Source organism: Aptenodytes forsteri, unplaced genomic scaffold, assembly GCF_000699145.1.
Source record: "Aptenodytes forsteri isolate BGI_AS27 unplaced genomic scaffold, ASM69914v1 Scaffold111, whole genome shotgun sequence".
Taxonomy (NCBI): Eukaryota; Metazoa; Chordata; class Aves; order Sphenisciformes; family Spheniscidae; genus Aptenodytes; species Aptenodytes forsteri.
In genome coordinates this window covers 572,074-586,178 of record NW_008794710.1, presented here as the reverse complement: position 1 = coordinate 586,178, position 14,105 = coordinate 572,074, and the positions used below count along the sequence as shown (strand labels likewise).

The following is a 14,105-nucleotide window of genomic DNA, read 5'->3' as shown; positions in this document are numbered from 1 at the left end:
TAAGACTTGTTCTCCAGACCCTTCACCAGCCTCGTTGCCCTTCTCTGGACACGCTCCAGCACCTCAACGTCCTTCTTGTAGTGAGGGGCCCAAAACTGAACACAGTATTCGAGGTGTGGCCTCACCAGTGCCAAGTACAGGGGAAATACAGGGAATATGGCAGAGTACCTACTGAGGAAATTTCAAGTGTCCTTTCTGCATTTCACTTGATGCAGAAAATAACTTTTGCATAATTGGTGGGAACACACTTTAAAAAGTTTCTCCCATTTCATTGATAATATAGATAAGAACATTTCAGCATCTGCAAGCTGAAGTACTGTGATTAAGTGAAATCTCACCGCAGCACTGCTTACAAGGATAGTAAGTCTTTCGTGGCTTTGAAGTCAGCATGTTTGTTTATAAGTGATGAATAATAATCAAGAAGAATAGTTTCTAGAGAGGCATTATCTGTTCTTGGGGGGATAACTTTTATCTCAGTGTAGCCTGCTACAGGAGGGAGCTACAAGAATTACGTTTTAAATAACAGAAGTCAGATTAACTGCTCTAGTAACCTACATTTAGGGATAGTGTGTTCATTTTAAGTTAGTTTGAGCTGGTAGTTGACCTCTTTTATCTAGCATTAGTAAATAATGCTATTATTTCTCTTTCTCGGAATGTGTGGTGTGAAGTAGTGAATTACAGCTCTGAAATCTGAGTCTGATCCTAGGTATGTGATTTACATTTCCTAACGCTGTTTTAGTACAGAAGACAGGACTGAGAGAGTTGCAGGAAAGTATTTTTATCTGCTTGTTGAAGAGCTGTTGCTCTTGTATTGCTTGAGATTGGATTTTTGTGATATTAAGTCGGTTTGTCTGCTTGGGAATTGATATTCTAAGGTCACACATCTATTGAAGATGACTTGGATCAAGTATTCATGAGCCCCAAAAGAGAAGTTAATAAATATAATTTGTTTTTCTGACTGGTCCAATGTCTTTGTTGTAAATCATTATGTATTCAAGTGAAAAGATAAAGATTTAATTATGTTCCCACTACTGAAGAGTCAAAAAGATGTTGTACAAATACACTCTAAATGTTTCTTAGTGTCATCCGCCTTACTATACTGGAGGAAAATCCCATAATGCAGACTAGAACCTTGTTTTATTCCGTTGAACTCCACCTGGAATGAACACCCCAGGGAGGCTGCTGTTTTGGTGGATTTATTTATTTATTCATTCATTTATTTATTTAGTGATGATCTTGGGGTTAGGGATTTTTTTTTAGCCCTTTTTTTGTTCTTTCTATCTCTTGAGCACCTCTTTTGAGAGTACTTGTAACCAGATGAATTATACTGTATCAGAATGTTAGAAAATGAAAACCTAGACTTTTATCTAGCTCTCATCATCCTACAAAATATAGAAATAGATGTGTGGTTGCAGTGAATCATATTTTGTGCCTTATTCAGTTCACGTGGCTTAACAGCTGATTCATATAGAACAGCTTCCTAATCCTGCTCTTGGTGACAGGCTACATGCCAAGAAATCAGTCAGAGTTTCATCTCTGACTGGGGAGTCCTATGACCTGTTAAAAGAATGATTTGAAACTATGAATATATTGATTTTCTTTAATTTCTTGATTGTTTGAACTTGTATCTGTGAAAGGAGCATCTGTATTCTGCTCTAGCTGATCCTGCTTCGGCAGGGGTTTGGACTAGATGATCTCCAGAGGTTCTTTCCAACCTAAACAATTCTGTGCATCTGGGAAAGTGAAATGAGGATTTGTTTTAAAAGTATAAGCTAGAAAGCTCTCAAAAACCTAAAAGCAAATGAGTGAATATTTTAGTTGTTAAAGTAAAATGAAGTGTAATGCTTTTGTCTTTTCAAAAAGCTCTAAGAGGAACAAGGAACTTTCCTCGTGACCTTACAGGCCTGAAGTAACAAGCCATGTTTAGGAAATATTCACAGTACACAGTTCAAACCTCCTGGAGGAAAGCTATTAACTTACCTTAGGCTAGAAGCAAAAAAAAGAAACACTCACAAAACAAAACCCCCAAAAACCAACCCTTCCCTTTGAGTTGTATAATCTGATGGAATTTTTTAGTTTCTGTGTATATATTTATGGTATGTCAGATGTGGAAAGCTCATTCTAAATACTGGCTATCACAACTTTGTTCTCCTTTTTTGTCCAGAATTTTTGGCTATTGCATATGTGCAGATCTGTAGAACAAAGTATACATTTGCATGGCATTTTTTTGGATGGAAGTACGAGAGCCATAACTAGACATCATTACTGGGTGACAGGAAGGGGTGAAAGGTCAGTGAAAACAAAAAATTTTGCTGACCAATGCTATCCTCAGTTCCCTAGAATAACTATGTGAAATAGTAGTGGTGCATGAACATTTGTGATCCAATTCAGGAAAAACTTAAATCTCCTGGGTGGTGACTGCGCAGTGCTTGTTTGCAACATTCAGAAGTAACCTGCTAGCAGAGATGGATGTCAACAAGAATTAAAGTGATTGGTCAAGTGTTTGAGAGGAGCTAATGTTTCACAGCTTCTTACTAAAAACTCTCAGAACATAGAAGCCAGTGCCCACTGTTAACATAGGCAACAGTTTTTAGTAGATCTGAATTTAGTGTACCTAGTATTGTACATGGTTCACAATTAACTAAACTGATTATTTTAAATTTATAAAAATATTTCAGAAGTAACTAAATGTATAGATTTGATATCTTCCGGGAACATTTTCTCTAGCTATGCAGAGGTGTGAATGTATGTACAAAAGCAATTGGGTTGCTTTAAGCTAATGAGTTACTACTTGTCATTTCTGACTGCTCTACTTCCAAAGTAGAGCATGTTAAAAAGATCTTTGATTCAAGATTTGACACTACACACACGCGCATATATATACACATATGAACCCCCCCCAACATTTTTTATATATATAAAAATGTGTGTGAGCTTTGCTGTTTCATTTTTAATTGCTCTCATTCCACATTATGCAGAACTACATTAATTTGGCTCTGAAGAGAGTCATGTTGGTCAGTAAGCAAGACACTGGCTATTAGAGTCCTGTAACTCCAGCAGTCAGATTGACTGTTCTTGTTCATGCTGGCTGAGTTCAGAAGCTTAATTTATCTGTTAGCACGGTCACTTCTATGCCAGTAACATAACACCTATCCTTTATGTAATCCTTCCCTTGCTTCAGCCAGCTGATGAAAAGCCAAAAAGAATGACTTTTGATGGAACTGGATTTAAGTTAAGGCAGGGGAAGAAAATAGAAATGTGTTGGAAACAGTAGAACAGAATAAAATGTGGTTTTGTTGTGGAAGAAGTTTTGTTATGTAAAATGAAAAATATGAATTAAAAAAATGATGTGCTGCCCTTTGTAGTTTGAATGAGAGAAAGGGTTAGTAGAAATCTGGGTCAGTAGTTTAAATAATCTTACAGATAACAATGAGATTTAAGCCTTTTGTGTTGGAATCACAAAAGCAATCATAATTAGGCACTTCCATGTTGAAAAATGTTTTTAAGGTGCTCCAGTATTTGTACTATTTGGGGACTGTCTTTAAATTTGAACATAAGCAAAGCAGTTCAGGCAGATCACCTAATTTCGTTAACTGATGTGTCCTATTGAACCAAGCCAGTGCCTGGAATATCTTACTGTCTGGCAGTGGGGTTGCTGCAACTACAATGCATTAACTTAAACAATGAAAAAATACAGTAACTAAATCGTGTATTCAGAGAACAACACTGTCATATACGAAATAATTGCTGAGGCATTCATTACATTAAGTCTGCAGCTTGTTTTTATATACTGCAGTAAGAGGTTGAGCAAGTGGTCTCTAGAGACTTGGCATCCTGCACAGTGCCCCCCCCCCCCTTTTTTTTTTTTTTCTTAAAGCTAGCGCTAGCTGCATCAGCGTGCTATGCAGGACAGCATGCAGCGTGTCAGCTGACTCAAGTATTAGTTTCATGGTACAGGAGGAAATGAAGCGTTTGATTCCAAAAGTTTTCACTTCTTCGGTGTAATGGTGAGCATATTGTTGCCGGTTTGGGGGATTTCTTTGGACATGATGTTATAATTAAGGAAGTGAATCTATATTCCTTAAATTTTGAGTATTTGCTACAGGTGTCCGTTTGATCAGACAGTTCGGAGAGCTAAGCAAAAACAAGGCCAGCTCCTCCTCTGTTGCCCTTTTGGGGGGAGGAGGGGGAGTCAGGAATCGTATAGGCATAAAGTGACGATTATAACAACTACATAGGTTTGTCCATAATACTGTGCTGCTTGGTTCTTTCTAAACAATTTAATTTATGTTGGTAAATATACTGCTATAGGAAATGCCTTCTAAAGTTTAATATTGCTAAGTCATCCTCAGTTAAGTATGTGGCATAAAGGTTTATATTTAGCACTTCAGTGCAGCAATGCAGTTAGGAATAGAAAATTGCTTTCTCACTTGACTGCAAATAATTAAAATTTAGAAGTTAGCATAAAAGTCATTGCTTCAGTATATGATTTTTCAAGTGTGTGTTTCTGACAGAAATAAACAAGCTAGTTTCACTGTATAAATTAGTATTCCCTGTTGTGTAATATTTTCTTGTGATTTAGCAACATATATTCACATTTCTCAGCCATTTCTAGTCTGTAATCAGGAGAGAGGAGAAACTCTTAGATTTTGGAAAAATGAAATCTTTATAGCACCATGGTGACACAGCAAATCAAACTCTTCTTTCTGCTTTTCTGTAACTTGATATTTGATCTGCGTTACCTTTGGAGAGAATGCATATTCCATGACTGTATGCACACAAGATCATGTCAAATTCAGAAGATGAGATAATTTTGGAGGAGGTTTGTATACGTCTCAGAATCTCCAAGTATGATGGGGACAAGACGCTGGAGTTGTTATTGAGGAAACTGTGCATAGGATACAAGAAGCTGCACAGTTCTGCCTCGTTACCCTTCCCAGCTGCATGGTAATGTGCAGGGGAATTCTTGCATCCTCCTCACTTGTTTGGGATTGCTGCCTTTAGCTGGGATTCCAGCCTTCTGTTTGCAGTTATGGAAAGTGCAAAGTGTAATCTCCAAGCATGATCCCTGAGCATCGAAATACAAAGAACACGAATATCTACATGGTACCCACCTCACCTAGTTTTCCTTCCAACAGGAATGGTCATTTCAGTCTGTAGTTTGGTATTTAGTATTTCGCTGACTGGAATTCAACTGTTATTCCATTAGAATAGCACAGGGTTTTCTCCTGTGGGCCAGTTGGTAGTATATTGTACTGTTTTGTGTGTGTGTGTGTTTATTTTTCAGTATTTTGCTGTTCCGGTGCTGTTGCTTTATCTAGAACTGCTTGCAAGTCTAGGCAGATAGTAAAAGCAGAAGCATGTGAGAATAACACTGAGATGGGATTTAAAAGGGAGCTTGAGTGTATGGAAGGTTTACGTGGAGGAATAAAGGAGGAAAATAGAGGCTTACAGGGAAGATGAATAAGATGTTTATTTTTCCCTCTGCTCTCCTGAGGAAACAACACAATGTTTACAAAGAAAAAAACCTAGGCATTGTAAACTGGCAAAACTGTGGGTTAAGTTTTGCATGAAGATACTGTGGAAGCATTTCTTCTCCCTCACTGCCATCTATACGTATATGTCTTCATACTGTTCTCCTTTTCACCTTCACTCCTGATTTTCTGTATCCTTTTAACAGTCCCTTTCTCACAGGTATAAATTGTGCAACCAAAAGTGTCAGGCATAGCTTTTTAAAACGCATCTTAGTGATCAGTTGATTCTTGAACTTTTATCCTGAGACTCTCAGCTAAATCCTAAGTGATATAGTGCCATAAATGTGACAGTGCAGAGTTTGCAAAACCTTGGATATACAGTAATGCAACAGCGTGACTTGTAGTTTGAAACCTCTGTGTGAATGTATCTATGTGTTTCCTGGAATCATTTTGACCTCTAATTAATGTATTTATAGGAATGGATTTATACCTAGTAGTAATTTTTGTTGCTTTTTAATGCGTAGTTACCATGCAAAAAGAAAAATATGTCTGCTAAGATATGTTTACTGTATTGATGTCTTCCTATACAATGAATATTCTTTTTAGTAAGTTATGTTTAACTGTTGTGTGAATGTATCTATGTGTTTCCTGGAATCATTTTGACCTCTAATTAATGTATTTATAATGGATTTATACCTAGTAGTAATTTTTGTTGCTTTTTAATGCGTAGTTACCATGCAAAAAGAAAAATATGTCTGCTAAGATATGTTTACTGTATTGATGTCTTCCTATACAATGAATATTCTTTTTAGTAAGTTATGTTTTCTTTTTTCTTTTTTTTTCTTTCTTTCTTTCTTTTTTTCCTCCTGTGGTTTTGTTGTTGTGCAGAGCTCTGGGATTGAAACGTTAGTGGAGGAGCTTTGCTCCAGACTGAAAGACCTTCAGAGTAAGCAAGGTGAGGAATAAATCTTTAAACTTCTGAGGCCATATATTGTATTTATCAACTTTGTAACATTCTGAGACGTGGGAGGGGGGAGCAGGCTGTTAATTCAGTAGCTTTTAATACAGGCCATGCAATTTTAAAATACATTTGAATAATTTCATTCAAATAGTTTAAGCAATTCTGTACTAGTATGCTTTGTTTACCTAGGAAATAGCCATTCACAAATTCATGAAAAGCTGTAACTGTTCAAATCCAGCTATGCCTGCTTTTTTAGTAAATATTCCATATTCGGCATCCCCCCTCCCCACCAAAATAAATCAAAATAAAGTAGGCTTGATTCTGTTCGTTTTATGTACTGATACTTGCAAAGAGTAGATTGGCCTCAAAATTGTTATATACTAGCTATTCCTCTGAAAAGCATCCAAGTAGCCATCACAGAGAGGTGTGCTTAAAATTTCCGGGCTTTAGGGAAATGATAATGGGGACTTTATGTTGTCAGGCTTAGGGCAGGGAGCATAATATAAAATTGTGGTGTCTCCAATGAAAGTTCATGGCACATAAATGTTTCTTCAGGCACATAGCAGCAGCCTTTGACACTTAGAGTAAAATTAATATGCTTATCATGTAGTATAAATAGCAATAGATAAGGGATAAATATTTACCTGTTTAAAGCATGATTTTAGCCGTTTCCATTCCCCTTTTCTGTTTTTAAACAGTGATTACTAGTCAGCTCTTAGTATTTCATAGTGCTATGCTGTGACGCTTTCTTACTGAGCCAAGATGATGTTGACCACTTATTTTGGAAAAAAAGTAAAATCAGTGTATCTCACAGCATTTTTTTGGTATTTTACAGATTTTAATATAAAGAATCAGAAATCTTTAGAGTCACCTCTCACACAGGAAATTTGCCTTTACATCCACCCAAAGCACAGCAACTACTGCAGGGGTACTTTGTTTTAGTGAAATACATGAGAAGTTAGATGCAACCATTCATAAAAATATTCAGTTAAATAGTTGATTTTTTTTAAAAAATCTTTTTTTATATGTAGCAATGCAAGGAGATAAGGATTTGGATATGAAATAACTAAAAATCCAATAGGAAGTCTCCTAGTGGGGGCATTGCTAACCATGAAGTTGCATGCAGCTGCTAGCCAGTCATGTTTGGTGAAAATTGCAGGGCTTAACAAGACAACTGTGGAAAACTTGAATCTTGGGTGGTAACTTGTAATTTCTTTATGTATAATAACCAGTCTATAAATTGTTCTGTTATTTACAGTGTTTTATGGAAATTTACTACTATTACAGGTATACGTCCTGATGCTTTTTGTTAAATACTGTTATAAAATACACTGGCATTTTTAATTTTTCTATTAAGCATTTGGAATTTTCTTCCAAAACAGAGGAGAAGATTCACAAAAAGTTAGAAGGCTCTTTGTCTCCTGAGACTGATTTATCTCCCACTGCAAAGGATCAAGTAGAAATGTATGCATTTTTTATTATTATTATCTGAGATGCTTTTCTCTTTTCTCCTTTTACTCCCATATTTTAACACCGTGAAGTTAACTTAGTGGGGAATCTGAAGTTTTGTGGATATTAAGAAATAAATTTTTTTCCTGCCATCTTCTTTTGTTAATCTTATGTATTTAAATACGAGCATTTGGTGTACCATGGGCTAGTTTAATTTCTGGCAAAGTCCTGGCTGCTTTCTTTTGACTAAATGCAGAACTCAAACCATACTGTATTTTAGTTTCCTTAAGACCAAGTCAACTAGACAAATTAAAAGCCTTTAAAACAGTATTAATTGACACGTTAGACTTGCAGGGAGAGAATCAGCTTCCTGGGTTCATACAATCATAGAATAGTTTGGGTTGGAAGGGACCTCTAAAGGTCATCTAGTCCAACCCCCCTGCCGTGGGCAGGGACATCTTCCACTAGATCAGGTTGCTCAGAGCCCCGTCCAACCTGACCTGGAATGTTTCCAGGGATGGGGCATCCACCACCTCTCTGGGCAACCTGTGCCAGTGTTTCACCACCCTCAGCGTAAAAAATTTCTTCCTTATATCTAGTGTAAATACACCCTCTTTTAGTTTAAAACCGTTACCCCTTGTCCTGTCTTGTCCAGAACTCTGTCTTCTGTTGCAGAAATGGTAAACTGAAACTCTTTTATAACCTTTAAAGTCTTTATAACCAAAGTGGTCTGCTAGTTACCAAGTACCTGAGTCCAGTGTTACTGAAGTACCCAGGAGTTTTATCATTGACTTCTCTTGGAGATACGACTGATTCTGTATCTCTTAATAATAACCATTGGTAGCAACAGTCTAGTAGAGGTGTTGCTAAATGGATGCTACTTCTTCAGGGAACTGATTGTGCTAATGTACATTTAACTTAACTGACTTCTGAATGTTTTCTAATAGTTTTTCATTGAAATACATGCGATTTGGTATAAACCTCTTTACTGTCAAACACATACTACTTTAAACATTGCAGAAAAACGTATTTTAGTTTTGTCCCTGTTGCACAAAGCTGTTAAGCATCTTAAACTACTCAAGAACTAATCTTTTTTTGCAATACCTTTTTCTTAATAACTGGATGGTCAAACTATGTAGAACTTAACAGATAGTGTCTCGTTTCAGAAAGGAGAATTTAAAAAACTGAAATTCAGGACTGAACTGACTGAAATTCAGGACTTCCGCATTTATACTCTAAATCAAACATGTTTAAGACAACTGTAGTAAATTGCTACATTATCTAATAAATCTGGAGTCAGGCCTTCACTGTTTTAAGCATCCACAATTTCTGTCTACAGTGAAGTTTAGTACTCCCTAAAAATGGGATTGTTTTACTTGGCAGTATATTTTTAAACATACATTAATACAAGCACTTTTAAAGCTTATCTTAATCGCCCCTTTGTTATCATTCAGATAAACAGTGCAATGAGTGGCATGTGCATATGTAGAACAACTAGATTTTTTTCCAATTAGATTGGTAGTGTTTTGATGTGGTTTTAGTAATACTTTCTAATCTTAATGCCTGTCTGAAGTTCTATGATCTGAATGCCACCTTTTTGTTTTGTTTTCAGGTACTATGAAGCATTTCCTCCTCTTTCTGAAAAGCCAGTTTGCCTGCAGGAAATTATGACTGTATGGAATAAATCCAAAGTATGCTCTTACTCTAGCTCCTCATCTTCATCCACTGCTCCACCAACTAGCACGGATACATCTTCTCCAAAGGACTGCAATAGTGAAAGTGAAGTAACTAAAGACAGAAGTAATAAAGTATCTGCCACTGTACAGGAAAGAACCCAGCAGAAGAAAAGTAAAAATGAGAAAGAAAACAAGTTTAGTAACAACACTGTTGAAGAGAAGCCTGTTTTGTACAAAAAGCAAGTCCGACATAAGTCTGAGGGAAAGATGCGTCCTCGCTCCTGGTCATCTGGATCCAGTGAGGCTGGCTCAAGTTCTAGTGGTAATCAAGGTGAATACAAGGCATCAATGAAATGTATTAAAGTAAGACACAAAACAAGAGAGGTTCGAAATAAAAAAGGGCGTAATGGGCAAAGCAGGCTTTCAGTGAAATCTGGTGAAAAGGCTGATAGAAAAGTCCACAGCGGAAGCAGTAGCAGCAGTAGCAGCGGGTCCATCAAACAGCTGTGCAAAAGAGGTAAAAGGCCATTAAAAGAAATTGGAAGAAAAGAAGCTGGCGGTAGCGATGGAAAAGATTTGTATTTAGACAGCAGAAATGAAAAGGAATATAAAGAAGAACCCTTGTGGTATACTGAGCCGATTACAGAGTACTTTGTTCCTCTTAGCAGAAAAAGCAAGCTGGAGACTACATACCGCAACAGAGAAGATGTATGTGGCGTAACATCAGAGGCTGTAGAAGAGTTGTCTGAATCAGTGCACGGTCTTTGTATTAGCAACAATAATATTCATAAAACATACCTCGCAGCAGGTACTTTCATCGATGGTCACTTTGTAGAAATGCCTGCAGTTCTAAATGAGGATATTGACCTCGCTGGGACCTCAATATGTTCTCAACCAGAGGACGACAAATATTTAGATGATGTTCATCTGTCAGAACTAACACACTTCTATGAAGTGGATATTGATCAATCCATGTTGGATCCTGGTGCCTCAGATACGATGCAAGGGGAGAGTCGGATTTTAAATATGATTCGACAAAAGAGTAAAGAAAAAACTGATTTTGAGGCAGAATGTTGCATAGTGTTAGATGGAATGGAGTTGCAAGGGGAAAGTGCAATATGGACAGATTCGACCAGCTCTGTTGGTGCTGAAGGGTGGTTCTTGCAAGACCTTAGTAATTTAGCTCAATTTTGGGAGTGCTGTTCATCTTCTAGTTCTGGTGATGCAGATGGGGAAAGTTTTGGAGGAGATTCTCCGATCAGATTCTCTCCCATCTTAGACAGCACAATGCTTAATTCACACATGCTTGCTGGCAATCAAGAGCTCTTTTCAGATATTAATGAAGGGTCTGGTATAAACTCTTGTTTTTCAGTGTTTGAAGTGCAATGCAGTAACTCTGTTTTACCATTTTCTTTTGAAACACTCAACTTGGGAAATGAAAATGCAGATTCTAGTAGCACTGCTAATATTCTTGGGAAAACACAGTCTAGATTGCTAATATGGACCAAAAATAGTGCCTTTGATGAAAATGAACACTGTTCCAATCTTTCAACAAGAACCTGTAGTCCATGGTCACACTCAGAAGAAACACGTTCAGACAATGAGACTTTAAATATTCCATATGAAGAATCCACGCAATTTAATGCAGAAGATATTAATTATGTAGTTCCTAGAGTGTCTTCGAGTTATGTAGATGAAGAAATTCTAGATTTTTTGCCAGAAGAAACCTGCCAGCAACAAGCTAGAACTTTAGGAGAAATGCCCACTTTGATTTTCAAAAAAAAATCTAAGCTAGAATCTGTCTGTGGTATTCAGCTAGAACAAAAAGCAGAAAGTAAAGACTATGAAACTACACAAGGGTGTAGTGAAAGCAGTCCACATGGAGATGGCTACAGCTCAGGGGTTATTAAAGATATTTGGACAAATATGACAGACAGAAATTCTGCAGCAATGGTAGAAATAGAAGGAATAGAAGATGAATTGTTTTCAACTGATGTAAATAACTATTGCTGCTGTTTGGATACAGAAGCAAAAGTTGAAACCCTCCAGGAGCCCAATAAAGCAGTGCAGAGATCAGAATATCATCTTTGGGAAGGTCAAAAGGAGAATTTAGAGAAGAGAGCCTTTGTCTCAAATGATTTATCAAAAGTAGATGGTGGTGACTATACTACACCATCAAAACCTTGGGATGTTAACCAGGATAAAGAAAACTCATTTATACTTGGTGGTGTGTATGGGGAGCTCAAAACATTTAACAGTGATGGAGAATGGGCAGTGGTGCCACCTAGTCACTCAAAAGGGAGCTTATTACAATGTGCAGCTTCTGATGTAGTGACAATAGCTGGTACAGATGTTTTTATGACTCCAGGTAATAGCTTTGCCCCTGGTCATAGGCAATTATGGAGGCCATTTGTATCATTTGAACAGAATGAGCAATCAAAGAATGGAGATAATGGATTAAATAAGGGTTTTTCTTTTATCTTCCATGAAGACTTACTGGGAGCTTGTGGTAACTTTCAAGTTGAAGAACCAGGGCTTGAATACTCATTCTCTTCCTTTGACCTGAACAATCCATTTTCACAAGTTCTTCATGTAGAGTGTTCGTTTGAGCCAGAAGGAATTGCATCTTTCAGCCCTAGTTTTAAACCTAAGTCAATTCTGTGCTCTGATTCAGACAGTGAGGTTTTACACCCCAGGATATGTGGTGTTGATCGAACGCAGTACAGGGCTATACGGATTTCTCCAAGGACTCACTTTCGCCCAATTTCTGCATCTGAACTTTCTCCAGGTGGTGGAAGTGAGTCAGAATTTGAGTCAGAAAAAGATGAGGGAGGTATTGCTGTCCCTTCTCAAGTAGATGTATTTGAGGATCCACAAGCAGATCTCAAACCTCTGGAAGAAGATGCAGAAAAAGAAGGGCATTATTATGGAAAATCAGAGCTTGAATCTGGAAAATTCCTTCCCAGATTAAAAAAGTCTGGAATGGAGAAGAGTGCACAAACATCATTGGATTCCCAAGAAGAGTCGGCTGGGATGTTGCCAGTAGGAAACCAAGATCCCTGTTTAGAATGCAGTATGAAAGAATCTCTAGATGGGAGGGCGATGGAGAGCTCTAAAGTAAACTGCAGAATAGTGGAGCCACGTGAGGAGACTAGCAGGTTTTGCAGTTGTAAAGCAGGGTGCCATTTCCCCACGTACGAGGATAATCCTGTTTCTTCAGGAGAGCTTGAAGAGGTATGTGGATATATAAAATTATGGAATTTGCAGCTGGCAGCTGATAACCAGCAGTTTGTCATGTGACAGTTCAATTTAAATGTTTGTATAGTTCTCTAGAAAAATACAGTTTTGTAGAAACACTGGAGGTTCCATCTGAACATAAGGAAAAACTTTTTTACTGTAAGGGTGACCTAGCGCTGGCACAGGTTGCCCAGGAAGGCTGTAGAGTCTCCATCCTTGGAGATATTCAAAAGACATCTGGACGTGGTCCTGGGCAACCTGCTAGGTGGCCCAGCTTGAGCAGGGGGAGTTGGACATGATGACCACCAGAGTTACCCTTGGACCTCAATCATTCTGTGATTCTGTGAAAAAGTAACCATCTTCAGGCATTACGGTGTCATCTTGCATACCTTTAGAAATATACACACGTGTACACTCTTGTGACTTTAAAATGTTTACCTTAGGTTTTTAGCTTATCTGATTTACATATGTTAAAATGTACATAAAGTTTGAGTAATGAGATATTACTGATTTTGATTCAAATCTATTTTAAAATTTTGAAGAGAAAGATCTGAAGTCAGACTTTGCAATATGAATGATAGTTACTTCCAAGTAGAAGAATTTGGAGTTGAATTATTGGATGTATACTTCAGGAAAGAAGGGTTTATAGAAAGGCTTAATTGTCTGGAAATTATAGTGTTCTCTCATCAGTGTAGACACAAAAAGAAATAAAACATGGACACGAAATATCCATCACCACCACAGTACTGTAAGGAGGCCTAACTATAACTATGGGTTAAGCTCAGAGTTTTCTTTCAGGTCATTGTAGCCATAGGTTAAGTAATGATCAAGAGCAGAAATCCGTTCCAGCCAAAAATACCCAAGTTGTTCTTGCTGTGAGCTCCCTCTGCTCTTGTGAAGAAACATTTGACAAGCAAAATGAAGGTCCTTGAATGCGTCCAGAGGAGGGCAACAAAGCTGGTGAAAGGGCTGGAAGGAACGTCCTATGAGGAGCAGCCAAGGACTTTGGGCTTGTCTAGTTTGGAGAAGAGGAGGCTGAGGGGCGACCTCACTGCTCTCTACAGCTTCCTGGGGAGGGGAAGTGGAGAGGGAGGTGCTGAGCTCTTCACCCTGGGATCCAGCAACAGGACGCATGGGAATGGTTCAAAGCTGCGCCAGGAGAGGTTTAGAGCGGACATCAGGAAGCATTTCTTTACCGAGAGGGTGGTCAAACACTGAGACAGGCTTCCCAGAGAGGTGGTCGATGCCCCAAGCCTGTCAGTGTTTAAGAGGCATTTGGACAATGCCCTTAATAACATGCTTTAACTT

At 37.9% G+C, this 14,105-nt stretch overlaps 1 protein-coding gene across 3 annotated transcripts in view; it reads left to right on the top strand.

The window, feature by feature from the left end:
- The window catches only part of KIAA0232 (KIAA0232 ortholog), a 53,472-nt gene that overhangs the window by 25,549 nt on the left and 13,818 nt on the right, over positions 1-14,105 (top strand). For 2 of the 3 annotated variants that reach the window (XM_009273746.1, XM_009273745.1), the window contains exons 3-5: positions 6,363-6,429; positions 7,818-7,899; positions 9,497-12,794. In XM_009273746.1, coding sequence (XP_009272021.1) covers positions 6,363-6,429; positions 7,818-7,899; positions 9,497-12,794 — 3,447 coding nt within the window. Of the gene's footprint in view, positions 1-3,903; positions 4,008-6,362; positions 6,430-7,817; positions 7,900-9,496; positions 12,795-14,105 lie in introns of those variants that run through there. The other variant, XM_009273747.1, reaches the window with a different exon arrangement.